This window comes from Triplophysa dalaica, chromosome 3 (genome assembly GCF_015846415.1).
Source record: "Triplophysa dalaica isolate WHDGS20190420 chromosome 3, ASM1584641v1, whole genome shotgun sequence".
In the NCBI taxonomy this organism is placed as follows: Eukaryota; Metazoa; Chordata; class Actinopteri; order Cypriniformes; family Nemacheilidae; genus Triplophysa; species Triplophysa dalaica.
In genome coordinates, this window is record NC_079544.1 from 14,878,942 (window position 1) to 14,897,156 (window position 18,215).

The 18,215-nt window shown below is 37.5% G+C and overlaps 2 protein-coding genes across 2 annotated transcripts; both read right to left on the reverse strand.

Annotated features, from left to right (window-relative positions):
• Window positions 1-383: 383 nt before the first annotated feature.
• LOC130418105 (uncharacterized) lies at window positions 384-13,225 on the reverse strand. Its single transcript, XM_056744069.1, has 26 exons — window positions 13,108-13,225; window positions 12,125-12,343; window positions 11,879-12,030; window positions 11,436-11,513; window positions 11,236-11,309; window positions 11,060-11,141; window positions 10,835-10,972; window positions 10,420-10,570; window positions 9,362-9,465; window positions 9,132-9,278; window positions 8,753-8,866; window positions 8,488-8,616; window positions 8,236-8,394; window positions 7,121-7,282; window positions 6,832-6,994; window positions 6,449-6,630; window positions 6,248-6,340; window positions 5,149-5,350; window positions 4,854-5,041; window positions 4,653-4,750; window positions 3,186-3,370; window positions 2,777-2,979; window positions 2,533-2,695; window positions 2,147-2,256; window positions 1,375-1,491; window positions 384-1,097 (listed from the first exon to the last, which is right to left on the reverse strand). The coding sequence occupies exons 1-26, from the start codon at window positions 13,211-13,213 to the stop codon at window positions 921-923; spliced, it is 3,696 nt and encodes a 1,231-aa protein (XP_056600047.1). The 5' UTR covers window positions 13,214-13,225; the 3' UTR covers window positions 384-920.
• Window positions 13,226-13,278: 53 nt separating this feature from the next.
• LOC130417172 (uncharacterized) lies at window positions 13,279-17,322 on the reverse strand. The gene is made up of 14 exons (XM_056742494.1): window positions 17,304-17,322; window positions 17,027-17,182; window positions 16,643-16,773; window positions 16,390-16,548; window positions 16,080-16,263; window positions 15,696-15,907; window positions 14,989-15,177; window positions 14,754-14,896; window positions 14,511-14,670; window positions 14,270-14,353; window positions 13,984-14,121; window positions 13,712-13,828; window positions 13,406-13,623; window positions 13,279-13,288 (listed from the first exon to the last, which is right to left on the reverse strand). The coding sequence occupies exons 1-14, from the start codon at window positions 17,320-17,322 to the stop codon at window positions 13,279-13,281; spliced, it is 1,920 nt and encodes a 639-aa protein (XP_056598472.1).
• Between the last annotated feature and the right edge of the window lie 893 nt (window positions 17,323-18,215).

Below are 18,215 nucleotides of genomic sequence, written 5' to 3' on the forward strand. Positions count from 1 at the left end.
ACTATGCTTTGCAGTCAACCAGTGTGTCATGACCTTTTGTTAACTTTGTAAAATAAAAAAACTTGAACCTAGTGCAAATTAAATATATTGACTCCCCAGAAATAACTTTTACCGACATCTGCACAAAACGTACATACAGCGATTTGGCAGGGCTCTGATCTTAACTTGCCCTGCCATTAGCACTCGGTGTAAAAAGAGAACAGGAAATTTTCAGCCATTCTTCAATTCCAGAGCCATAGCCAGTCATGCATCCAAGTTAAAGCAGAACCTGAAACACGAGCCAAACGCCTCCCACATGTCTCACTTACACAGAACTCAGAAGATTGTTTTATATCTGGTAATCTACACCAGGAAACCTTTATTAGCAAGGACTCAAGGAAAAGGAAGTTAATGCACACATACTGTAGACTCACAAAGGAAAATTTGAAGTATTATGTTATCATATGCTGATGTTTTAGATCTATTCTAAAATGCACACCCGAAACATAAAATAAACTGTTGATTGACATGATTTGGTCACTAACACACGTCTATGTAGAATATACAGTACATGGAATATACATGAGAAATATATACATTTTTTGTTTATCACTTAAAAAAGTTATGTTATTTAATTTGGAAATACATATAAAAATACACCAGGTTTAGATGAAAACTAGAAATTGTGTTAAAACAATAACAGGAGCTGTAATCATAAAAATCAATTAGGGGTTTTCCCCCCTTAGACTCCAAAAATAATTGGTTACATAATAAAACAGTAAAATAATAACAGGCTTTGTACATATCGTATAAAGTATGTGAAACGGGTCAGCTTACACCCCATCAATAGAATCAGCATCAGTGCAACTAATTAATTCAGCTGTTATGTAATATCTTATTAGATATCTTTTATAGATGCCATATTTGCACCGAGTAATATGTTAGATTTGTGCATACTGACCGCATTGAACAGGCAGCTCCAGGGGAACATAGTATCTGTGACACAGATAAATAAAAGCATAGGCCAGCGTACAAGAGGCTGGTTTAGGAACATCTGCACGTCCAACACGTTCGCACTCGGATCTTTCACAAGCCAGCATGAACTGCTCAGGATCCACCTATGAGAAGAAATGGAAAATCAAAGAGCAGCCATCAACGTGATGTGAAGGTGTCGACAGATTGACACATGCATGTACAGAGACAGAATTCTCCATTTGAAATTGATTTCACTCTTGTTTACTATTTCTCTTGTGCTTTTGTCGATTTCCTCTCATGCCCCCAGGACTCTGTGCCTTTTGATTCATCTAATCACAGGGGTCTTTATATTGACTAACTTGGAATAGATAGCATGTAAACCTTGGTGAAAGCCGTGCTGTTGGGTGCAAGAGTAATTACCACTTTGAAACAGGGACTCAGGGGTGAACTGGTGGAAAGGAACAGAGATTTGCATGACGGGGAGTCCGTGGTGCCATTTTCACAGAATCCTGATGTGCTGACACACTTGGAATCCAACTACAGGGGTCATAAAGTTACATTAAATCCAAAGAGATGTAGGTTACAAGCAGAGATGGATATGCACATTTTCCTGCAGTCCTTTTAACGGCAGTTCTTCCAAGAATGCTATAATAATCATATTACCAGTTTTATGAGTTTCTACAAAATGTGTGAAAATTTGAGAGCTGATCAGTGAATAACCACAATTTAAACTTTTGTGTGGCTTCAGTATAACAGTAGTGCATGATGGAGTACTTTTTTACACTTTTGGGATTTTACAGACCCTTTCGCTGAATATTCTTAAAGGGATAGTTCACCCAAAAAGGAAAATTATGTACATGAAGAATGGTTGTTCACATTGACGTCTATTATGCTGTATGCACAAAAGCAATGCAAATCAATGGGTACTGTAATCGTTCGGTTATAAACATTTCTTAAAAATATCTACTTTTGTGTTCTGCAGAAGAAATAAAGTCATGCAGGTTTGAAATGACAAGAGGGTGAGTAATGATAACAGAATTGTCTTTTCAGGGTGAGCTGTCCCTTTAACTCATCACAACTGATGAAAGCAATACTTTGCTTCCTTTTTTTGGATTTTATATGATCAATCAAAAAACTGAAAAACATAAAAGCTTAAAATATGCTAAACAGGTGTAAATTCCTCTCTCTCTACCTGCCAGCTGTGAGTAAACTTAGTCACGCTGTGTGTGTGGGAGCCATCTGGCAGTGGAAGCTCATTAACCGCCTCATTATCATTTGTTCCTAAAAGACCAACGGACAGACCTGAAAACAAAGGTACGGTAAAAGTTGACTACACATGTTTCCTCCCAATTCATACTAAAAATAAATATTTGATGTTTCTTTAAGTGTATTAACCTATTAATTTCTTTAGAGTACATTAAGATTTAAAATGGAGCGTGTTCAGCAACCTCTGTCCCATATGTATTTTTCTCATTCACTTTTTTTATACACATGCCAAAATAAAACCTATATTAGGAATTCAGTGCCTCAAACCAAACCAATCAACAAAGATTTGACAAACAAATCTAATGATCTTACCATGAAGCCATGCATCTATAATTAAACTGCAGACATCCATATGAGGGTCACATGAAACCCGTACTCCTTTCGCATTGGACACCTCAATCAAGTTCATATCCTTTCTGATAGTCACTTCACTGTTTGTGTATGGTGTGTGCGTTAGGTGGCAATTAACCTCCACCTAAAAAAGGTTAAAAAAACGTTTTAGTCAAATTTATATCAAGCCATAAACTGTCTATTCCAGTATTCAAATATCATGCACCTCTCCATTAGGGTGAACTGCAATTGTTGTGTTTTGCATCTGGATCATGAGCGAGCGACGTCGGAACCTGTCAGACTTTAGCAGCACGCTGAAGGTGTTCTCTACGACATCAGCTGCCAGAATGACATCACAGGAAGCAGGAACTTTTAACAAGTGGCCATCAAATGATACCAAATATTCATCCGCCACCAGAAATGCCTGATCTGCGCAGATGAATAAAAGCACAGATGTGAGGAAATCTCAAAAATAAAAAGCACGTCCTAGCCTGGAAAATCCAAATATTAACTCAATAACTAATCTACAGCTGGAAAACATGCCTTTGGCATATAAGTGTTAAAACAGAGCTCGGATTTAGCTGGCTAAACATCTGAAACTCTGATGCTTGAAATACATTATACTTGATACTCACGGTTGACAGGACTGTCCATGATCCTTCTCTTCAGCCTGTACAGCTCTGCAGTGGCACTCAAAGAGTTTAAGGCTAGGAGTGGCTTCAGGACAAACTCCTCCAGAAGAACCTCAGTCACACCAGCCTCTTTCATCTTCAGCCAGGGGCCGACGGGAAGCGGCACTCTGAAAATAACCTCACCCTCACTGGACCAACACACAAAGTTTGTGAAACTTCTGAATCTATTTTTTTTTATTTTTAAAGGGATAGTTCACCCAAAAAGGAAAATTCTTTCATAATTTAGTTACCATTTTCTTTGTCATTTCAAACCTGTATGGCTTTCATTTTTCTACAAAACACGAAAGAAGATATTTTGAAGAATGTTGTTAACAAGCAGGTCCGGCACCAATTCACTTGGTTTTGTGTCCATACAATAGAAGTGAATGGGTGCCGGAGCAGGTCGGCTATCAACTTTCTCCAAAATATCTTCTTTCGTGTTCTGCGGAAGAAAAAGTCATGCAGGTTTGAAATGACGAGAAATGAGGACAACATTTTTATATTTGGGTGAACTAAACCTTTATTTTTAAGTACAGACTGCAGATTTAATAAAAAATGTTATAAACATCCAAAAATAACTTTTTGTAAAGAAAGGAAATGCTCCAAGCTGCAAACACAGGCACATTTAGATGCTTATGGAACAGCCCAAACATATAAAGACATAAGAAATGATGATGTCATTAAATATCTTTTTTAGGAAGAATGCTTTTACAGTTTAGGGAGCATATAAATTAACCTGTCACAAAGTCTTGGCAGAGTCCTTGAGGAATTAAAGCGTGCAGTGAAAATACCCAAATGAACAGTTTTTATCTGCAGATTTGCTGTTGTGTCAATACATTTGCTATTATCTCCCGGCGACAACCCTGCCGGGAAGCCAACATGCACCGGACACAAGTCTGACTTACTGCCGGCAATGCGAACCAAGCTCCTGCTCCGGTCATACAGGGACCGGATAGCCCTTAGCAAAGGGTCCCGAATCCCATACTCCCGGAGCACCCTCCACAAGATGCCGCGAGGGACACAGTCGAATGCCTTCTCCATAATAATATACTTCACTATGCTATATGAACATTAAGGTAAATTAAACAAAAATTTTAGAACAGCCACATGAGCACTGTGAGTTTATTGAACTCATGATACATATTTTGTTGAACAAGAAGTTCAAGTGAACTCATTTATTTATGTAAACGCAACAAAGATATTTAAAATCTCCTGTAGTTGAATTTGCTTAAAAACCATATTTTAAGTAAAGTCAACACATATTTTTATCACAGCTTCAGAGACTACAGATATAAAACTTAATGTAATCATATGCAAGTATACTCATAACAACTGACCTAAAAATGTATATTTAACTATGTCTTTTGATGGGGTGAGCATATCACGATTTAAATATCCCACGATAAGATGCATTTCTGAGCTTTTGCAAACCTTTCAGAGAACTTGTACATAAGGGAAAGATGTCTTCTGAGTCCAACCAGCATTGCAGCCAATCTGGTCTCCATCCATTGAAAAGTCTGCTGGCTCACCTGGAGAACATTGACATTACTTCAAGACAAGTACAAACTGTACCTGATATTTGTCAAGAATGCACTTAAGACTGGTAAAAAAAGAAAAATGTATCTGTCTTACCATATCCAAAGTGATGATCGCTATCTGCAGTGCAGTCAGCGACGGCATCTTCAGGTGATGATCGTGAAGCACTGAAGGCAGAAGTTCGGTCAGGTCTCTGGTCCAAAGCTCCACTCCTTGCTGCCAAACGGTGTCCAAACGCTCCCCCGTCACATCATGATACGCTCCGGCTAGTGTGGCCAAAGGTCCTGAGAGAAATTAAAGCTGGATTCATTTTTAATATTTACTGACAGGCATCTACAACCTGAGATCACCAGAAGTTAAGAGTAAAGTATGAGCTGTACAGAGAACTTACTCCTCAGTTCAAGTTGGATCTGTTGAGACATTTCACGGAGGTGTCGAAGTGTGTGTGGCATACTGTGTGTGAGAGTGTGCCGGAGTGGGCTGGAGGTCCAGGTGTTCCACAGAGCTCCTGTTCTGAGCAAGAGGGTCTCGGTTTGTTGGTTAATAGACAGCGAGATTTCACTCAGCTCCTGCAGCAACATGCTGTCCCTTGACTGTACGTAAGGGATAAATTGCATTGGCGTCAATATTAAAAGTATAAGGTTTTAGACTTATATCACAGATCAAAATTATATTTATTTCGTTTTATAGATTATATATTAGAGCTTCATAGATTCATAAGATTTCTGAAGCCTGCACTACATGTCAAATTTTTGAATGATTTTTGTTCTCATGATCTTCTTTTAAAAAGTGATAGTTCAGCCAAAAATGAAAATTCAGTCATCATTTACTCACCCTCTTGACATTTTGAACCTGTATGACTTTTTTTCTTTGTTGGATGTTGGTAACCGAACAATGGCAGTGCCCATTCACTTCTATTGTATAGACACAAAACCGATGCAGGCTGTAAACCTCGATAAGTTAAGATAACTCAAAAAATTTGTGGAAACTAATAAAATAATTAATTTTTGAATAAACTCGTTTTGCATTTACTTGAGTTTCACTTTTATGTTGTCATAAAGGAACAAAAGCCAGTTACAGTTGTAGTATTACCAATGTAATGCCTCCAGATCAAAGGAAATCTGGTTTCCTCCCAAGGAAATGCTCTACTCTTTAAAATCACAAGAGAGTGAGTAAACGATGACAGAATTTTCATTTTTGGGTGAACTATCCCTTTAAGATAACCCAGAAATGTTTAACCCAGAGTTACACTCTGCTAGAGTAAAAGGTCAGTAGAGATCTAATGGAAGCCAATATTTCAGCCTGCAGTACATGAATAAAGATAAACCCCATTTTAAAGTGAAACGACACCGGAAAAGGAAAGTTCATCCTGATTTACTTATCCTCATGCCATTTGAAACCCATATAACTTTATTTCTTGATTATAACGTACTCAGCCTTCGACTCCTTGCACATATTTCAAACATAGTTTAATATGAACTATAACAAACCTGTCTTCTGAATGCTAACAGAAGATGGTGAAGTCTCTGAACCCTGTCCAAAAGTTTACTCCTTATGCCGGATCCCAGCTGCTGGAGCCGTGCCTGTGAAGATACGATATCGAGCCAGACCTGAACAACTATGTTTAATAGGGTATGTGCCAGATTTACAGTTCTGGTGCGGGTTACGTAACAATTCCTTTCTCTTCTCACCTCAGTGGCCCACAAGCATTCCCCGCATCCCTTAGATTGAAACAGCAGACTCTGATTGGCTGCTCCTACAGAGATGAGAGTGAGGGTCTCCTTCTCAATGCCACGCCCTCCTTTCTGAGTCTCCAGGGTAAACCAATGATGACCCTCCATGCAAAGAGCCACTTTGATATCATCAGATGTTTCTGATGGAAAGCAGAAATCCACACGTCAAAATAATTTACATAAATTCATAACACTCAAAAAGGAATATAACCAATTTGCAACATCAATAGTACCAACCAAAAGTACAGTATATACTTTTCAAATAATTTATGATACAAATGGTAAGAACTACTTCAGCAGGTCAAATAATTCATGAGGTTGTCATAAAGTAGCATCATCACCATTGTCGTATCCAGCAGCAACTTGTAGGCAGCGTTTCCCCAGAGCCCCCCACAGCCACAGCATCTCACTGCGGTCTAGCCTCGCCTGAACCTGCACTTCAACATTCCTGCCTGAAAATACAGAACTGCACGCCAGCTCCACACTCCAGTTTCCTACCTGCCACTGAAACACACACATACTTCAAAGAGGTACCAACCTTATAATTTAAGCATTCAAGATGTAGTTTCTTTTCTATTCAAGAGCATTCATAACTTCACTCATGTTCAATAGGAGACACCTTCATAATACCTCAGTGAGCAGTGAGTAGTTGAATTGTTGACTGCTGCTGATATTTCTGAGGGAAAGTGTGAAGATGTTGTGTTGAGGGTGTCCAGACACAGACAGACGAGTGTGAGTGTATAACATCTCCTTGCCTGAGTTCACTCTGTGAGATCCAGACCAGATTAAAGCCTGTCAGAAACAAACACTGTCAATTAATTTAAAGGGATAGTTCAGCCAAAAAGGACAATGTCTTGTCATTTCAAACCTGTATGACTTTTTTTCTTCTGCAGAACACAAAATACGATATTTTGAAGCATGTAACTAAACATCAGTGGTACCCATTCACTTGCATTGGTTTTGTGTCCTTACAATAGAAGTGAATGGGTACCATCTTGTTCGAAAGAAAAAAAGTCATTCAGGTTTAAAATGACATGAGGGTAAGTAAATAATGTTCACTTTCGGATGAAATAATCACTTTCATGAATAAAAACTAATAAAACTAAATGAAGGCCATTTGCTTGATAGATGCGATACTCTTAAAGTGATGGTTCACCCAAAAAGAAAAATTCTGTCATCATTTATTCACCCTTTTGTCATTTCAAACCTGTAAGACTTTTTTCCTTTCTAGAACAAAAAAGAAGATATTTTGAAGAATGTTGTAAACCGTCCACCATTCACCCGCATTGGTTTTGTAAATAGTAATAATTGGGGGCAGTGCTGTTCAGTTACCAACTTTCATCAAAATATCTTCTTTTGTGTTCTGTGGATGGAAGAAAGTCATAAAGGTTTGAAATGACAAGAGGGTAAGTAAATGATGACATAATTTAAATGTTTTGGTGAACTATGTATTAATAAAAAGCAGTTAACCACACTATAGCTATTCAAGAGGGAAACTACTGTATATGAATATATAATTCATATAAATATCAGATTATATGACTATAGTTTAAAAACAGTATTTATCTGGCACTAAAACAATACGGTTATCAATCAAGATGACGGCATCAAATGTAATATTTCTGAGTAACAGAGATTCACTCTGAACATTGAAACTAAATAAATATACCACAGGGAGTATCAGGAATCGAAGTTAAGCAAATGTTAATGTAATTTAATTGAAGAAAAAGACGATGTGATCTCACAGGCTGTGATGGACATAGCCCTAGCTGAACATGGTGCTCCAGGTGGTCCCTCAGGTTGGTGTGTATCTGAGTCAGAAGACTGTGAGAAGGGCAGGGAGATGGAGAGACATTCTGAGCCCCCATCTCCACAAGAAGTGTGTGCATTCCTTTGACCCCTTCCTTGAAATACACATACAACAAGAGCAAAACATTTGAGATTGTTACAACTTTAAATAATTAAACGTAAAGGAGTTTTAAATCTCTTTAACATGCCTGGTATTTCATGCTTTGGGTGATTCTCTTGTCCTTCCATTTGAGTTCTGTGTTTTGGGAGTAGGCCTTTCCCTCCTGAGCAACAGCGAAGCATCCCTCCATCTCCACTATAGGAAGCACTGACTCTAACTAGTACAAAACAAAGCAATATAGTTATTGCAACAAACTCTTTTGCAGTAAAACAATAAGATGCACTTTTAACAATAGTTAAATGTTGTATATAATTAAAAAAAATAACTGTGTGTGTACAACATGAAAACTGTACCTGGCCCGGAGAGAAAAGAACACAAGCCTGACCCCGGCTGGAATCATCATGCCACTGCTTGCTCACTGTTACAGAAACATTTATAGGCTTTCCTTGATCCAAAGAAACACGGACCTGTACAGAAACATTTATTTCTGAGTGTATTTACAGATATATGCAAAGTGAATAAGTAAGCAGAGCATTAGAGAATAAAGCTTTTTTAGTTCAACTGGTGAAGAGCATTAAAGAAAATGAACGTGTGAGAGATGGTATTTTTCTTAATGAAAAGAGTATTTGACAGCATAATATATCCACGTTTTGAATAATGTGAAAGTATAATAATATTGAGTTATGTGCATGAAAGAGTTTTTGAGATTTTCTGAGAGCAGAAACTGTGCACCTGGTTGATGTGGCTATTTCCATAGGCTGGTCCGTGTGACATAGCGTGTATGTGAAAGTGAGACAGCGTTGAGGTAAAAGCTTGTTTGTGCTGTAATGAGGTCTCACTCTCTTTGCTCACCAAAGTCAATGAGCATCCAGCTTTGACCTGAACACACAAGACACAGTGACGTCGTCTATTTGAGATTGTGCTCATTAACACACACCAAAACTATACCAGAAAACACTCACCTCCTCATGGCTTCCAAACAGAGTCCAGTCAAAACTAAGATCTCCTAGTTTTTTCTGTGCTTTATTTTCTACTCTTAGATCCAAACCCCAACCCTGAGCTTTTCCTAGAATTATACATTTTAGCATTTGAAATGTCAGAAAGCAGGGTCATAGAAGGAATTGTCATTTATTTATAACAGTCAATATGTTATATATCAAAGTAGTTCAAATAAACATGAAAATTATGCCATTATTACACTTTTCTTATTTCAAACTTGTAAGACTTTTTTCTTTCCTACAACACAAAATATATTTTGAGGACATTCTACTAGAAACGTACATTTTCCTTGACAGGGCCTGACATTTTAGCTTGTCCTCCTCAAAAAAAACATGAGGAAATCATACAACTCAATGACAGAACTCACCCTTGATCAGTGTCAGCTTCACCTCAGTCAAATGATGTCATACCAAAGGTGTATTGCACACATTTTATGTTGAGTTTTATGTAAACATGACAGGACTGTCTAAAATATATTTAATCTATTTTCTAATCAACTGATATGAATGATAACGACTTAAACTTTGAATGAGTTGTTTTCTAAATATTTTTTTAACATTAACAAAACTATGAAAGCTGTAGGTCTAAGGACAAGGACAGGATTTAAAATTGAGTTTTTTTAATAAAGTAAAATATATCTGAGAACCTTATGATTGGCATTTCTTTACTTAACAACTCTACTAGACAACTAGAAAATTTATGGATGAAATACTTGTTGGATGAAATATTTACTGTAACAGTTCGATGACAGATAATGTACGTTTCTGTTAGAATGTCCCTTTGAAGAAGGTTGGTAGCCGAACAACGACGGTACCTATTTACTTGCATTGCTTTTGTTTCCATACAATAGAAGTGAATGGGTACCGCCATTATTCAGTCACCAATATTTTTCAAAAAACCTTTATGAATTTTGAAGAAAGTAAGTCGTACAGTTTTGGGTGAAAACATAAATACCCTTCTCTTTAATGTGTTTCAATTTGTCCACATTTTATTGTTTAAATGTGCACACGTCACATATCACCTGTCATTTTTGGATGATGTAACTGTGTGACATCTTCTGAGCGGTCGCTGGGTGTCGACTGATTCTCCCACTGCACTCTGTGTGTGAGAATGTAAGACCATCCCTTTCCACCAAAGAGGGTCCTTACTGTCATAGTTTTAGGCAATGATAGCTAAGTGGTAAAAATAACACATATTAATAGGAGTGTTACGTAACAGAATGTAACCTACTGACATGCAGTTACGTACTAATGAATAAGAAAATGACACATTAAAACATATTCAAGGGTACGCAAAACCAAATCTGAATTTTAATACACTTTTAATTGTCTTTGATGTGAAAACAGATAGTCTTGCTGGTTGGTGTGTTCAACTTAATGAAAAGTACACTTATCGTGCTTTACCTTAAATATTATGTCCTAAGTATTTTGTATTACCTGTGGTATTGAGTGATTGAACACCAGCACTTGCTTAAAGCCAGATTTTGTGCTTGTGAGCTCTCCTTCAAAAGTCAAAGCAGTCTCGCCAACCAGAAGTTCTGCTGTACACTTAACTGAAGAAAGTGAATGCCTCAACTGTGAGAAAAAAGTGCATAAAAATAAAACAATTACTTTTCATGGTAAAGATGCTTTGATAAGAATATTGAACTGTTTTTGTCATACCTGTGATTGCGAGTGAAACTCAAAGGGTAGGTACGGCTTAAAAGCAGATACGTTGTGGGACACGTTGATCATAAGCCCGATGCTAAAGTAAAGCACATTTTTTATGCATTAGGGTAGCACATCGCTTGTGGATCACTATAATGTACTAATATTTGATTTAGAGAAAAATACTGTACTTTGAGGCATTATGATGACCTTGAAAATCAAATGCGAAACTCTCAGATTTCGAAAGAGCGATTTTAATTCCGCACTACAAGAAAAACAGCCTTTAATCACACATTGCAAATACAGCACACAATCACTTTCTTCTACAGAACGATCATTGCATTTATAAAAAATAGAACAGAATCCTCAATGTTCTCACTTCCATACGTACTTTCAAAGAGCGTCCACGGTCCAGTCCAGAACAGACCCCTGGCAGGTGGTCCGCGTCAATCCCCTCTGTGTACTTCACCTGTAAAAACAAGCCTCTTTGTCTTCAGTTTGCTTTGCTCGTAGGAGAGGAGTGTGGAATCAGAGGCATTTCCCTCCAACAACACGAGGACTGACCCAAAGTGTTGAAAGGGTTTCTGGGGCAACCATATGGATAGTAACGCATGCTAAACCAACACAAGTGTTTATTGCTGCATGTTTGAATACGGCAGGCACCGCATGGTGTGTTTTAAAAATAAACAGAGACAAGCAGAATGATGTTTAATGAAATATTAATTTAAGAACATTTTAACTTTCAGAAATTAATTTTATGGAGAAAAAAACAATACACATAAGAATATGAATATTAAAATGTTTGCATTTTCCAAATTACTCTGGGTCCCTGACCTGAGAACGTCCTGTAGTTTCTGTGTTATGTGAACGTCGCTCCAGTGTGGCTCTTATACCCCGGACCCCTGCATGCTGCTTCTTTTCGGCACACATCCTGCTTTCGTTCCAGTTCACATACACATCTGCACTGCTGTTAAATGGAAGCCCTTCTTCAATACAGAGAGAGAGAGAGAGAGAGAGAGAGAGAGAGAGAAATATTGAACTCCATTATATATCCATAGCTTATAATGCTTCTGAACATACCTGCAGTTGGTTGCCAAGGGAACATGTGAGACAGTTGGGTGTGCAGACGCCTGCACCCATGCTGTGTAGAACTACTGATGTTCACACATAGTGACTTGTCCGTAGAAAGTGCACACAGCAAATATTCATTCCCACTCAGATCCTCCCTGGACTTCCTCTTATTCTGATGTGTCAGATCTAACCCGTATACAGCATCATCTATAACAAGTGTGAGCTCTCCTACAACACAGAAACACAGTTTCAAATATTAATGTGTGCATATCAAGATGCTGTCTGACGAGTTTGTTTTTTGCCATGGTCGCTAGCTTGGATGCTTTATTGTTGTATCCCAACTTAGCAAAAAATGATCCAAGATCACATTTATGGCCAATAGGGCTTTATCTGGATACCAGACATTTTTATTATGTTTAATTCTCGTTTCTGTGCACATGCATGCGATGTGGATATCTTGCTAGAGCTACTCGATTGTTGTGGTAACAAAAATGCAGAGAAATGACACAGGTAAAAAACGTAATAAAATATTGGATCATTTTTTGTCACCAAACAATATTCGTATGACTTGATGACACTTGAAATGTGCAGCATGAGACGCCTGGAGATATATTATCACACTCCATTTGAAGCTGAGAAGATTGACACAATCCACTTCTTTGTTTTGGTTCTGAATGACACAAAATAAGTAATGACAAAATAATGATTTTGGTGTGAATCATTCATTTAAGATGTTAAAAATTAAGAAGCCAACAACCTTTAAAAATGTATCAAAGTGGAACTAAGAACGCTGAGAGTGCTGAGAGCAAAGGGTTGACAAATACTCACTTTGTGTTTTTGTTTAACTGCTCTTTGATATTTGTAAAGTTGAAAAACTCTTCATGGCATTATTATTTTTAAATAGAGACTTCATATACACACACAGCACTGCATATATTTCTGAAATGAGTCCTTACAGCAAACATTTGTACAGACATTTATAATGTATTTACCTTCGGTTTGACCGCCAGAAATGGTAAGTACTCCAACCAAGCTGCTTATGTTGGGTAGAGCAGTGAGAGTTGACATTGAATTGACAAGATCCCCTGAAATGGACATTCGTAACCCTGGATCATGCTCTAGAGATCCACTCAAGTGAGCACTCAATGCCCCTCCATTCTTTTCTACTGTACACTGCAAGAAAACACTACAAAGAGAATAAGGTGAAAGATGATTAGAAAGAGAAATATAAAGTGGCAAAGGAAATACCATCCTACTGTAAGAAAACTCCAATCAGCATATATACTGTACCTTTTAGAAGAAGAGTTTGCAGCTAAATGAATACGACTATCAGAAGTAACCTCAGGAAATAAAGTCTGATGAAATCCAGCATGTATATTCATTGCATTAACCCCATCTGGCACACTGTTTTCTAGAGTAAAGAAGAGTGTAGCATTTTTTTCATCTTCATTCAAGCTTATAGTACTGCTGAAATTTCCCGTAGATGACACTGTCATTGCTGCATGTGCCTAGAAATTAACAAAAAATATATATATTTATTTGTCTAAAAAACAATATGCAAAGAATAACTTGCAAAAGGACGTTTGAGAGTATTACATGATAATCCTTGTTATCAATGGTTGCTTTCACATCAGACTGATACTCAAACTTGCTGGTCTTCTTGTGGCTCCTATGAGCCTTCATATCCAGGCTCACAGAGGTAGGGTAATTTTGCTGGAAAATGTTAAAAGACACGGTTTCAGGGCGATACAACTAAAACAGCTTTACCAGAGAAATCTAGCTGAGATTCCGAGTAGGGTAACCAATACACTGATACAATACATTGCATTGAAGTAAATGGTCATAGAATGTAAAAGTCTTGGCTTTACCTGTAGTAGCTGTGAGAGGTTGGCTTTAATTGTAATACATTGCTGAGATGCTGAAGCTATGTTGAGATGAACCTGACCAAGAACGGAAAGCACTTCCTCCTTTCCAGTCCACAACTGGCACATCATTTCACGCACAGTCTTCATAGAGAGGTTAAACAAAGTTTCAAGAACATTTCTTCAATAACGTACAAAGATCACAGAAGCATGACTACATTACACTCATTTTACCTTCTTAAAAGTTTCTGGTTGGCTATAATGAGACGTACAGTATATAATACAATGTTACCTGGTTGTTTTGGACAGTGACACAGATTTTCGAATCTTGAGGGATTATGTCAGTGCTGAAAGATTGAACTAAATAGGAGCACACCTAACAAAAAAACACTATATATTACTTTCATACATTAATATTTTAATCACTTTACAGTGCACGTTACTTCTAAGTGTATATTAAAGACGAAAAAGTTAAGACACATTAATACTAATAGAGATGTTTATGGTCAGCACTACAGTGTGTCTGAACTCACATATGGATGCTGAGGCTGGTAACCCAGAGAAAGCACATGAATGGCCTTTTTGTTTCCATCGACAAGAACCTTTGATTCTAAAGTGTACATTTTCTGAGACAGATAAATTGTAAATGTCTCCTGGAGCACTAAACTCTGAGGAATAAACTTGAATGGTTGTCTGTAGAATGAAACAAAACATTACAACACAAATAACACAATACTGCAAAAGAGTCATATATTGAATTTTCACATTTAAATGACCTGAAGTGGAGCCTCCATCGTTTCTGATAAATCCTCCTATCCTTTCTCATCTCCTCTATGGCACCCTCCATATGAAACTCCACATAAGGGGTTTTAAGATCCGACAGGGTCATTGTCGTCATTAAAACTCTCTTCTTCAGTTTCTGAAAGAAAGAGCCAAATGATTCGATCAAATCAAGTCAAAGCTTTTATGCACATGCAGTACACATTTAGCTATATTCTGGTCATTTATTACCTTATCAAGTATACTAAGAACTGCAGAAATGTTAAAGTCTTGCTCGCCACAACCTCCACTCATTTCCAGAGTCTTATCATGCTTGCCATTGCCTAGAGAGATCTCTCCGTGTAGGATTGGTGTCCAAGCTGTGCCGATTGAGTATGAACCCTTAACCCCACGCTTGCCAAGCAAACACCAGCCACCAAGCTAAGCAACATAATACAACTGAAAGGTTAATAGTCTCCGGGGAAGACTGTATGTGTGAACTGTAATGAATGATCAGGCTAACTGCACTTCTATTAAAGTGACAATTTACCCAAAAATGAAAATTCTTTCATCATTTAATCATTTACCTCTTGTCATGTCAAACCTGTATGACTTTCTTTCTTCTACAGAACACAAAGAAGATATTTTGAAGAACGTTGTTAACTTGGCCCCATTCACTTGCATTGGTTTTGTCCAATAGAAGTGAATGGGGGCCAGTACAGTTCGGTTACCAACTTTCTTCAAAATATCTTCTTTTGTGTCCTGCGGAAGAAAGAATGTCTTTCAGGTTTGAGGTGACAAGAGGGTAAGTAAATGCTAATAGAATTTTCATTTTTTGGTGAACTATCACTTTAAATTACCTTTAACCAAAACTTTGTACATCCTTGGGAATGTGGAAGCTTAACAAATATACACACAACTATACGAGAAGTGAGATGCGGAATGATTGATACACGCACCTTGATAAAGCTGAGAGTGGGAGTGAAAAGGTGCAGCTGGCCCTGCCTCTCTTTACCCCTATCCTTATAGAAGCCGTCCAGTGTAACAGTTGGGATGTTCACCAGTTTCCGGATGTTGATCTCAGATTTGAAATGGGAGATGCCACGCTGGGGCTGAGTCAGTTTTTGGGTTGCGAACACATAGAGCCAGGGTGTGTCCATGTTGAATGAACCTGTGGGGACACAGTGAAGGTCAAATAAAATTTCGCATTAATGAGAAAATTCAGAATAACATTGATTGACAATTTCTGTAATTGTTTAAATAGGCTCTTTTCAACGAAATCCGTAATGCTGTGATATATACGGTTTATGGTGAAAATCAAGAAAATATATTTAATAATGCACCTTCCCAGTTTTGAAGTGAGACCTTTGCTGACAAATTCTTCCAGTGCAGTCCCGCTACCAGAGGCATTTGATTGTTGTAATTGATTTTAAGATGGGTGCTGCTCTCAGATTTCGGTCTCTTAAAATGAGAGTGTAGAAGTTGTGTTCTGAAATTCAGTCCCCTGTCTAGAAGACGCAAGCTGAGCTGGAAGAACAAGACATTGTGGTTATTTTTGGGAACATTTATCTATTCATTTAATTATGGTCAAGATACAAAACCATGAGCAACATGTGACACAATTTAGATTAAATCAAGATCCAAAAGTTGAACCTCAACAGCATAACTGGTGAGGTCCGGTCCAGACTGGTTTCTAAGCGACTGGTTTAAGAGGATCCTGTGTTTGTTACTGCTCTGGTTCCATTGCTTCCCATAACTTATATCAAGTGAGGAAAGGACATGGATTGGACTCCGTTCATGTCTGAGCTGAATCTGTCGATCAAAACAATCCACTGATCAGCTTGTTAACATCTCATTTATCACAGACTCGAACAGCATGCGTGTGCCTGTGACAGAAGACTATTACCTTGTGGTTTAGGTTTAAAAAGTGTGAACAGTAGAGTTCATGTGCTGCTGTTATACGGTAGGTCTGGATGGGGTCTGACTCACTATTTAAGTTCTGACTCATGTGACACTCTTGCATGTGTTGTGGATCCTCTGAAAAACATAAACATGAATTAATAAACTATTATACCCTTGTGTCATTCCAAATATGTGTGACTTTCTTTCTTGTGCAGAAAATATATTTTGAAGAACGTTGGTAACCAAACAACACTGGCCCCCATTGACTTCCATTGTATGGACCGTAACCACAGGGACATTTCTCAAAATATCTTCTTTTGTGTTCCACAGAAGAAAGTGTCGCATACAGGTTGTACACAGCATTATGCTATTAGTGGAAATCTCTAACCTTGTACACCACACTTCAGTCTCAAAGCAGAGCTCCATTCTGTGCCCTTCTGCTTTAGTAGCCCAAGAGCCCTAATGCTCACAACGCTAGGCAAAAGAAAACCTGCATCTACAGAATAGTTTCTTTGGCCATCTTCCAAACCTCTCTCCAGCTGCACTGTGAACGAAAGCACATCACAGAATCCTCAATTCTGGACGAACATTCACATCACTGTGAATCATATGTTTAAAAGTAGTAGTTGAGTAATAGTAAACATAACAGCAATAACAGCAAGTACATGCCTGAGAGTGATGCATCCTTATTGAAAACATTTTTAAGCAGTGCATGTACTGTGATCTTTCTGCTGCGAGCGTGTGTGGTGTTGACAGATAGGGTTATTGGATGTCCATCTGCAACTATTTTGGCATCTAGATGAAAGTGGGCTCGGGTTTCCGAAGCAGAATACACCGTCTCCATTAGGCCCTTGAATTCAATGGTGAATGATTAATTAAGATGATAACACAGCAGCTTTTAGTTGTGATAAGGAATGCTGCAAGCTAGTCTCACTTACTTTGATAAAATAATGGTGGATGTTGTCTATCAGTAGTTCGATTCTACCGGACTGTTGGAAGTTTAATTGTTCAAGCTGTCCTATTTCAAAATATAAGGAAATATGAACAGAAAAAAATTCTAGATAAGCATTTTGTATTAACATTTTATAAATTATAATTGTTCAAATGAAAATTTATCCAACATTTTAAATGTATTTTTAAAATGGTTAATATCATAAATTTATAATCATGTTATTAATAATAAAATATATTTCATGTTTGTATTAATAATAATTTTAAACTCTTAAAAAGGATGCTTATTCCCAATGTAGAATAACCATTTTGGTTAAATGATATCATAAAGAGTAACGAGGTTCTTTAGATAAAAAAATCGATTTTTAGATTTACTAAATGTTCATATAAGAACCTTTGAGTAAATGGTACATTGGGGAACCAAAAATGGTTCTTCTATGGCATCACTGTGAAGAAGCACTGGTAGTACCTTTTTACATTTTTTGATTCAATTTATAATTTATCTTCTTTATAAACCTTGAATGAGAATGTTTTTTAGGGGATGGGTTATTTTCAGAATCATCTTCTTTGGAGTAAAATTCAGGTCCAGGGAAACATCTCTGGGGTAAGTGGATTGTGGCGTGCCA

What these genes read in the sequence shown, in the direction of transcription:
- LOC130418105 (XM_056744069.1), bottom strand. Translation starts at nt 13,213, where the DNA reads ATGTCCATTTCAGGGGATCTTGTCAATTCAATGTCAACTCTCACTGCT. An exon ending in AAACTACAGGACGTTCTCAG is followed by an intron (nt 11,514 to 11,878) that starts GTCAGGGACCCA and finishes TTGTTTTTACAG; the next exon opens with GTGAAGTACACAGAGGGGAT. An exon ending in ATGTACAAGTTCTCTGAAAG is followed by an intron (nt 3,371 to 4,652) that starts GTTTGCAAAAGC and finishes GTGTTGGTCCAG; the next exon opens with TGAGGGTGAGGTTATTTTCA.
- LOC130417172 (XM_056742494.1), bottom strand. An exon ending in CTCACTTCAAAACTGGGAAG is followed by an intron (nt 15,908 to 16,079) that starts GTGCATTATTAA and finishes GTGTCCCCACAG; the next exon opens with GTTCATTCAACATGGACACA. An exon ending in TTGATAACAAGGATTATCAT is followed by an intron (nt 13,624 to 13,711) that starts GTAATACTCTCA and finishes GTTAATTTCTAG; the next exon opens with GCACATGCAGCAATGACAGT.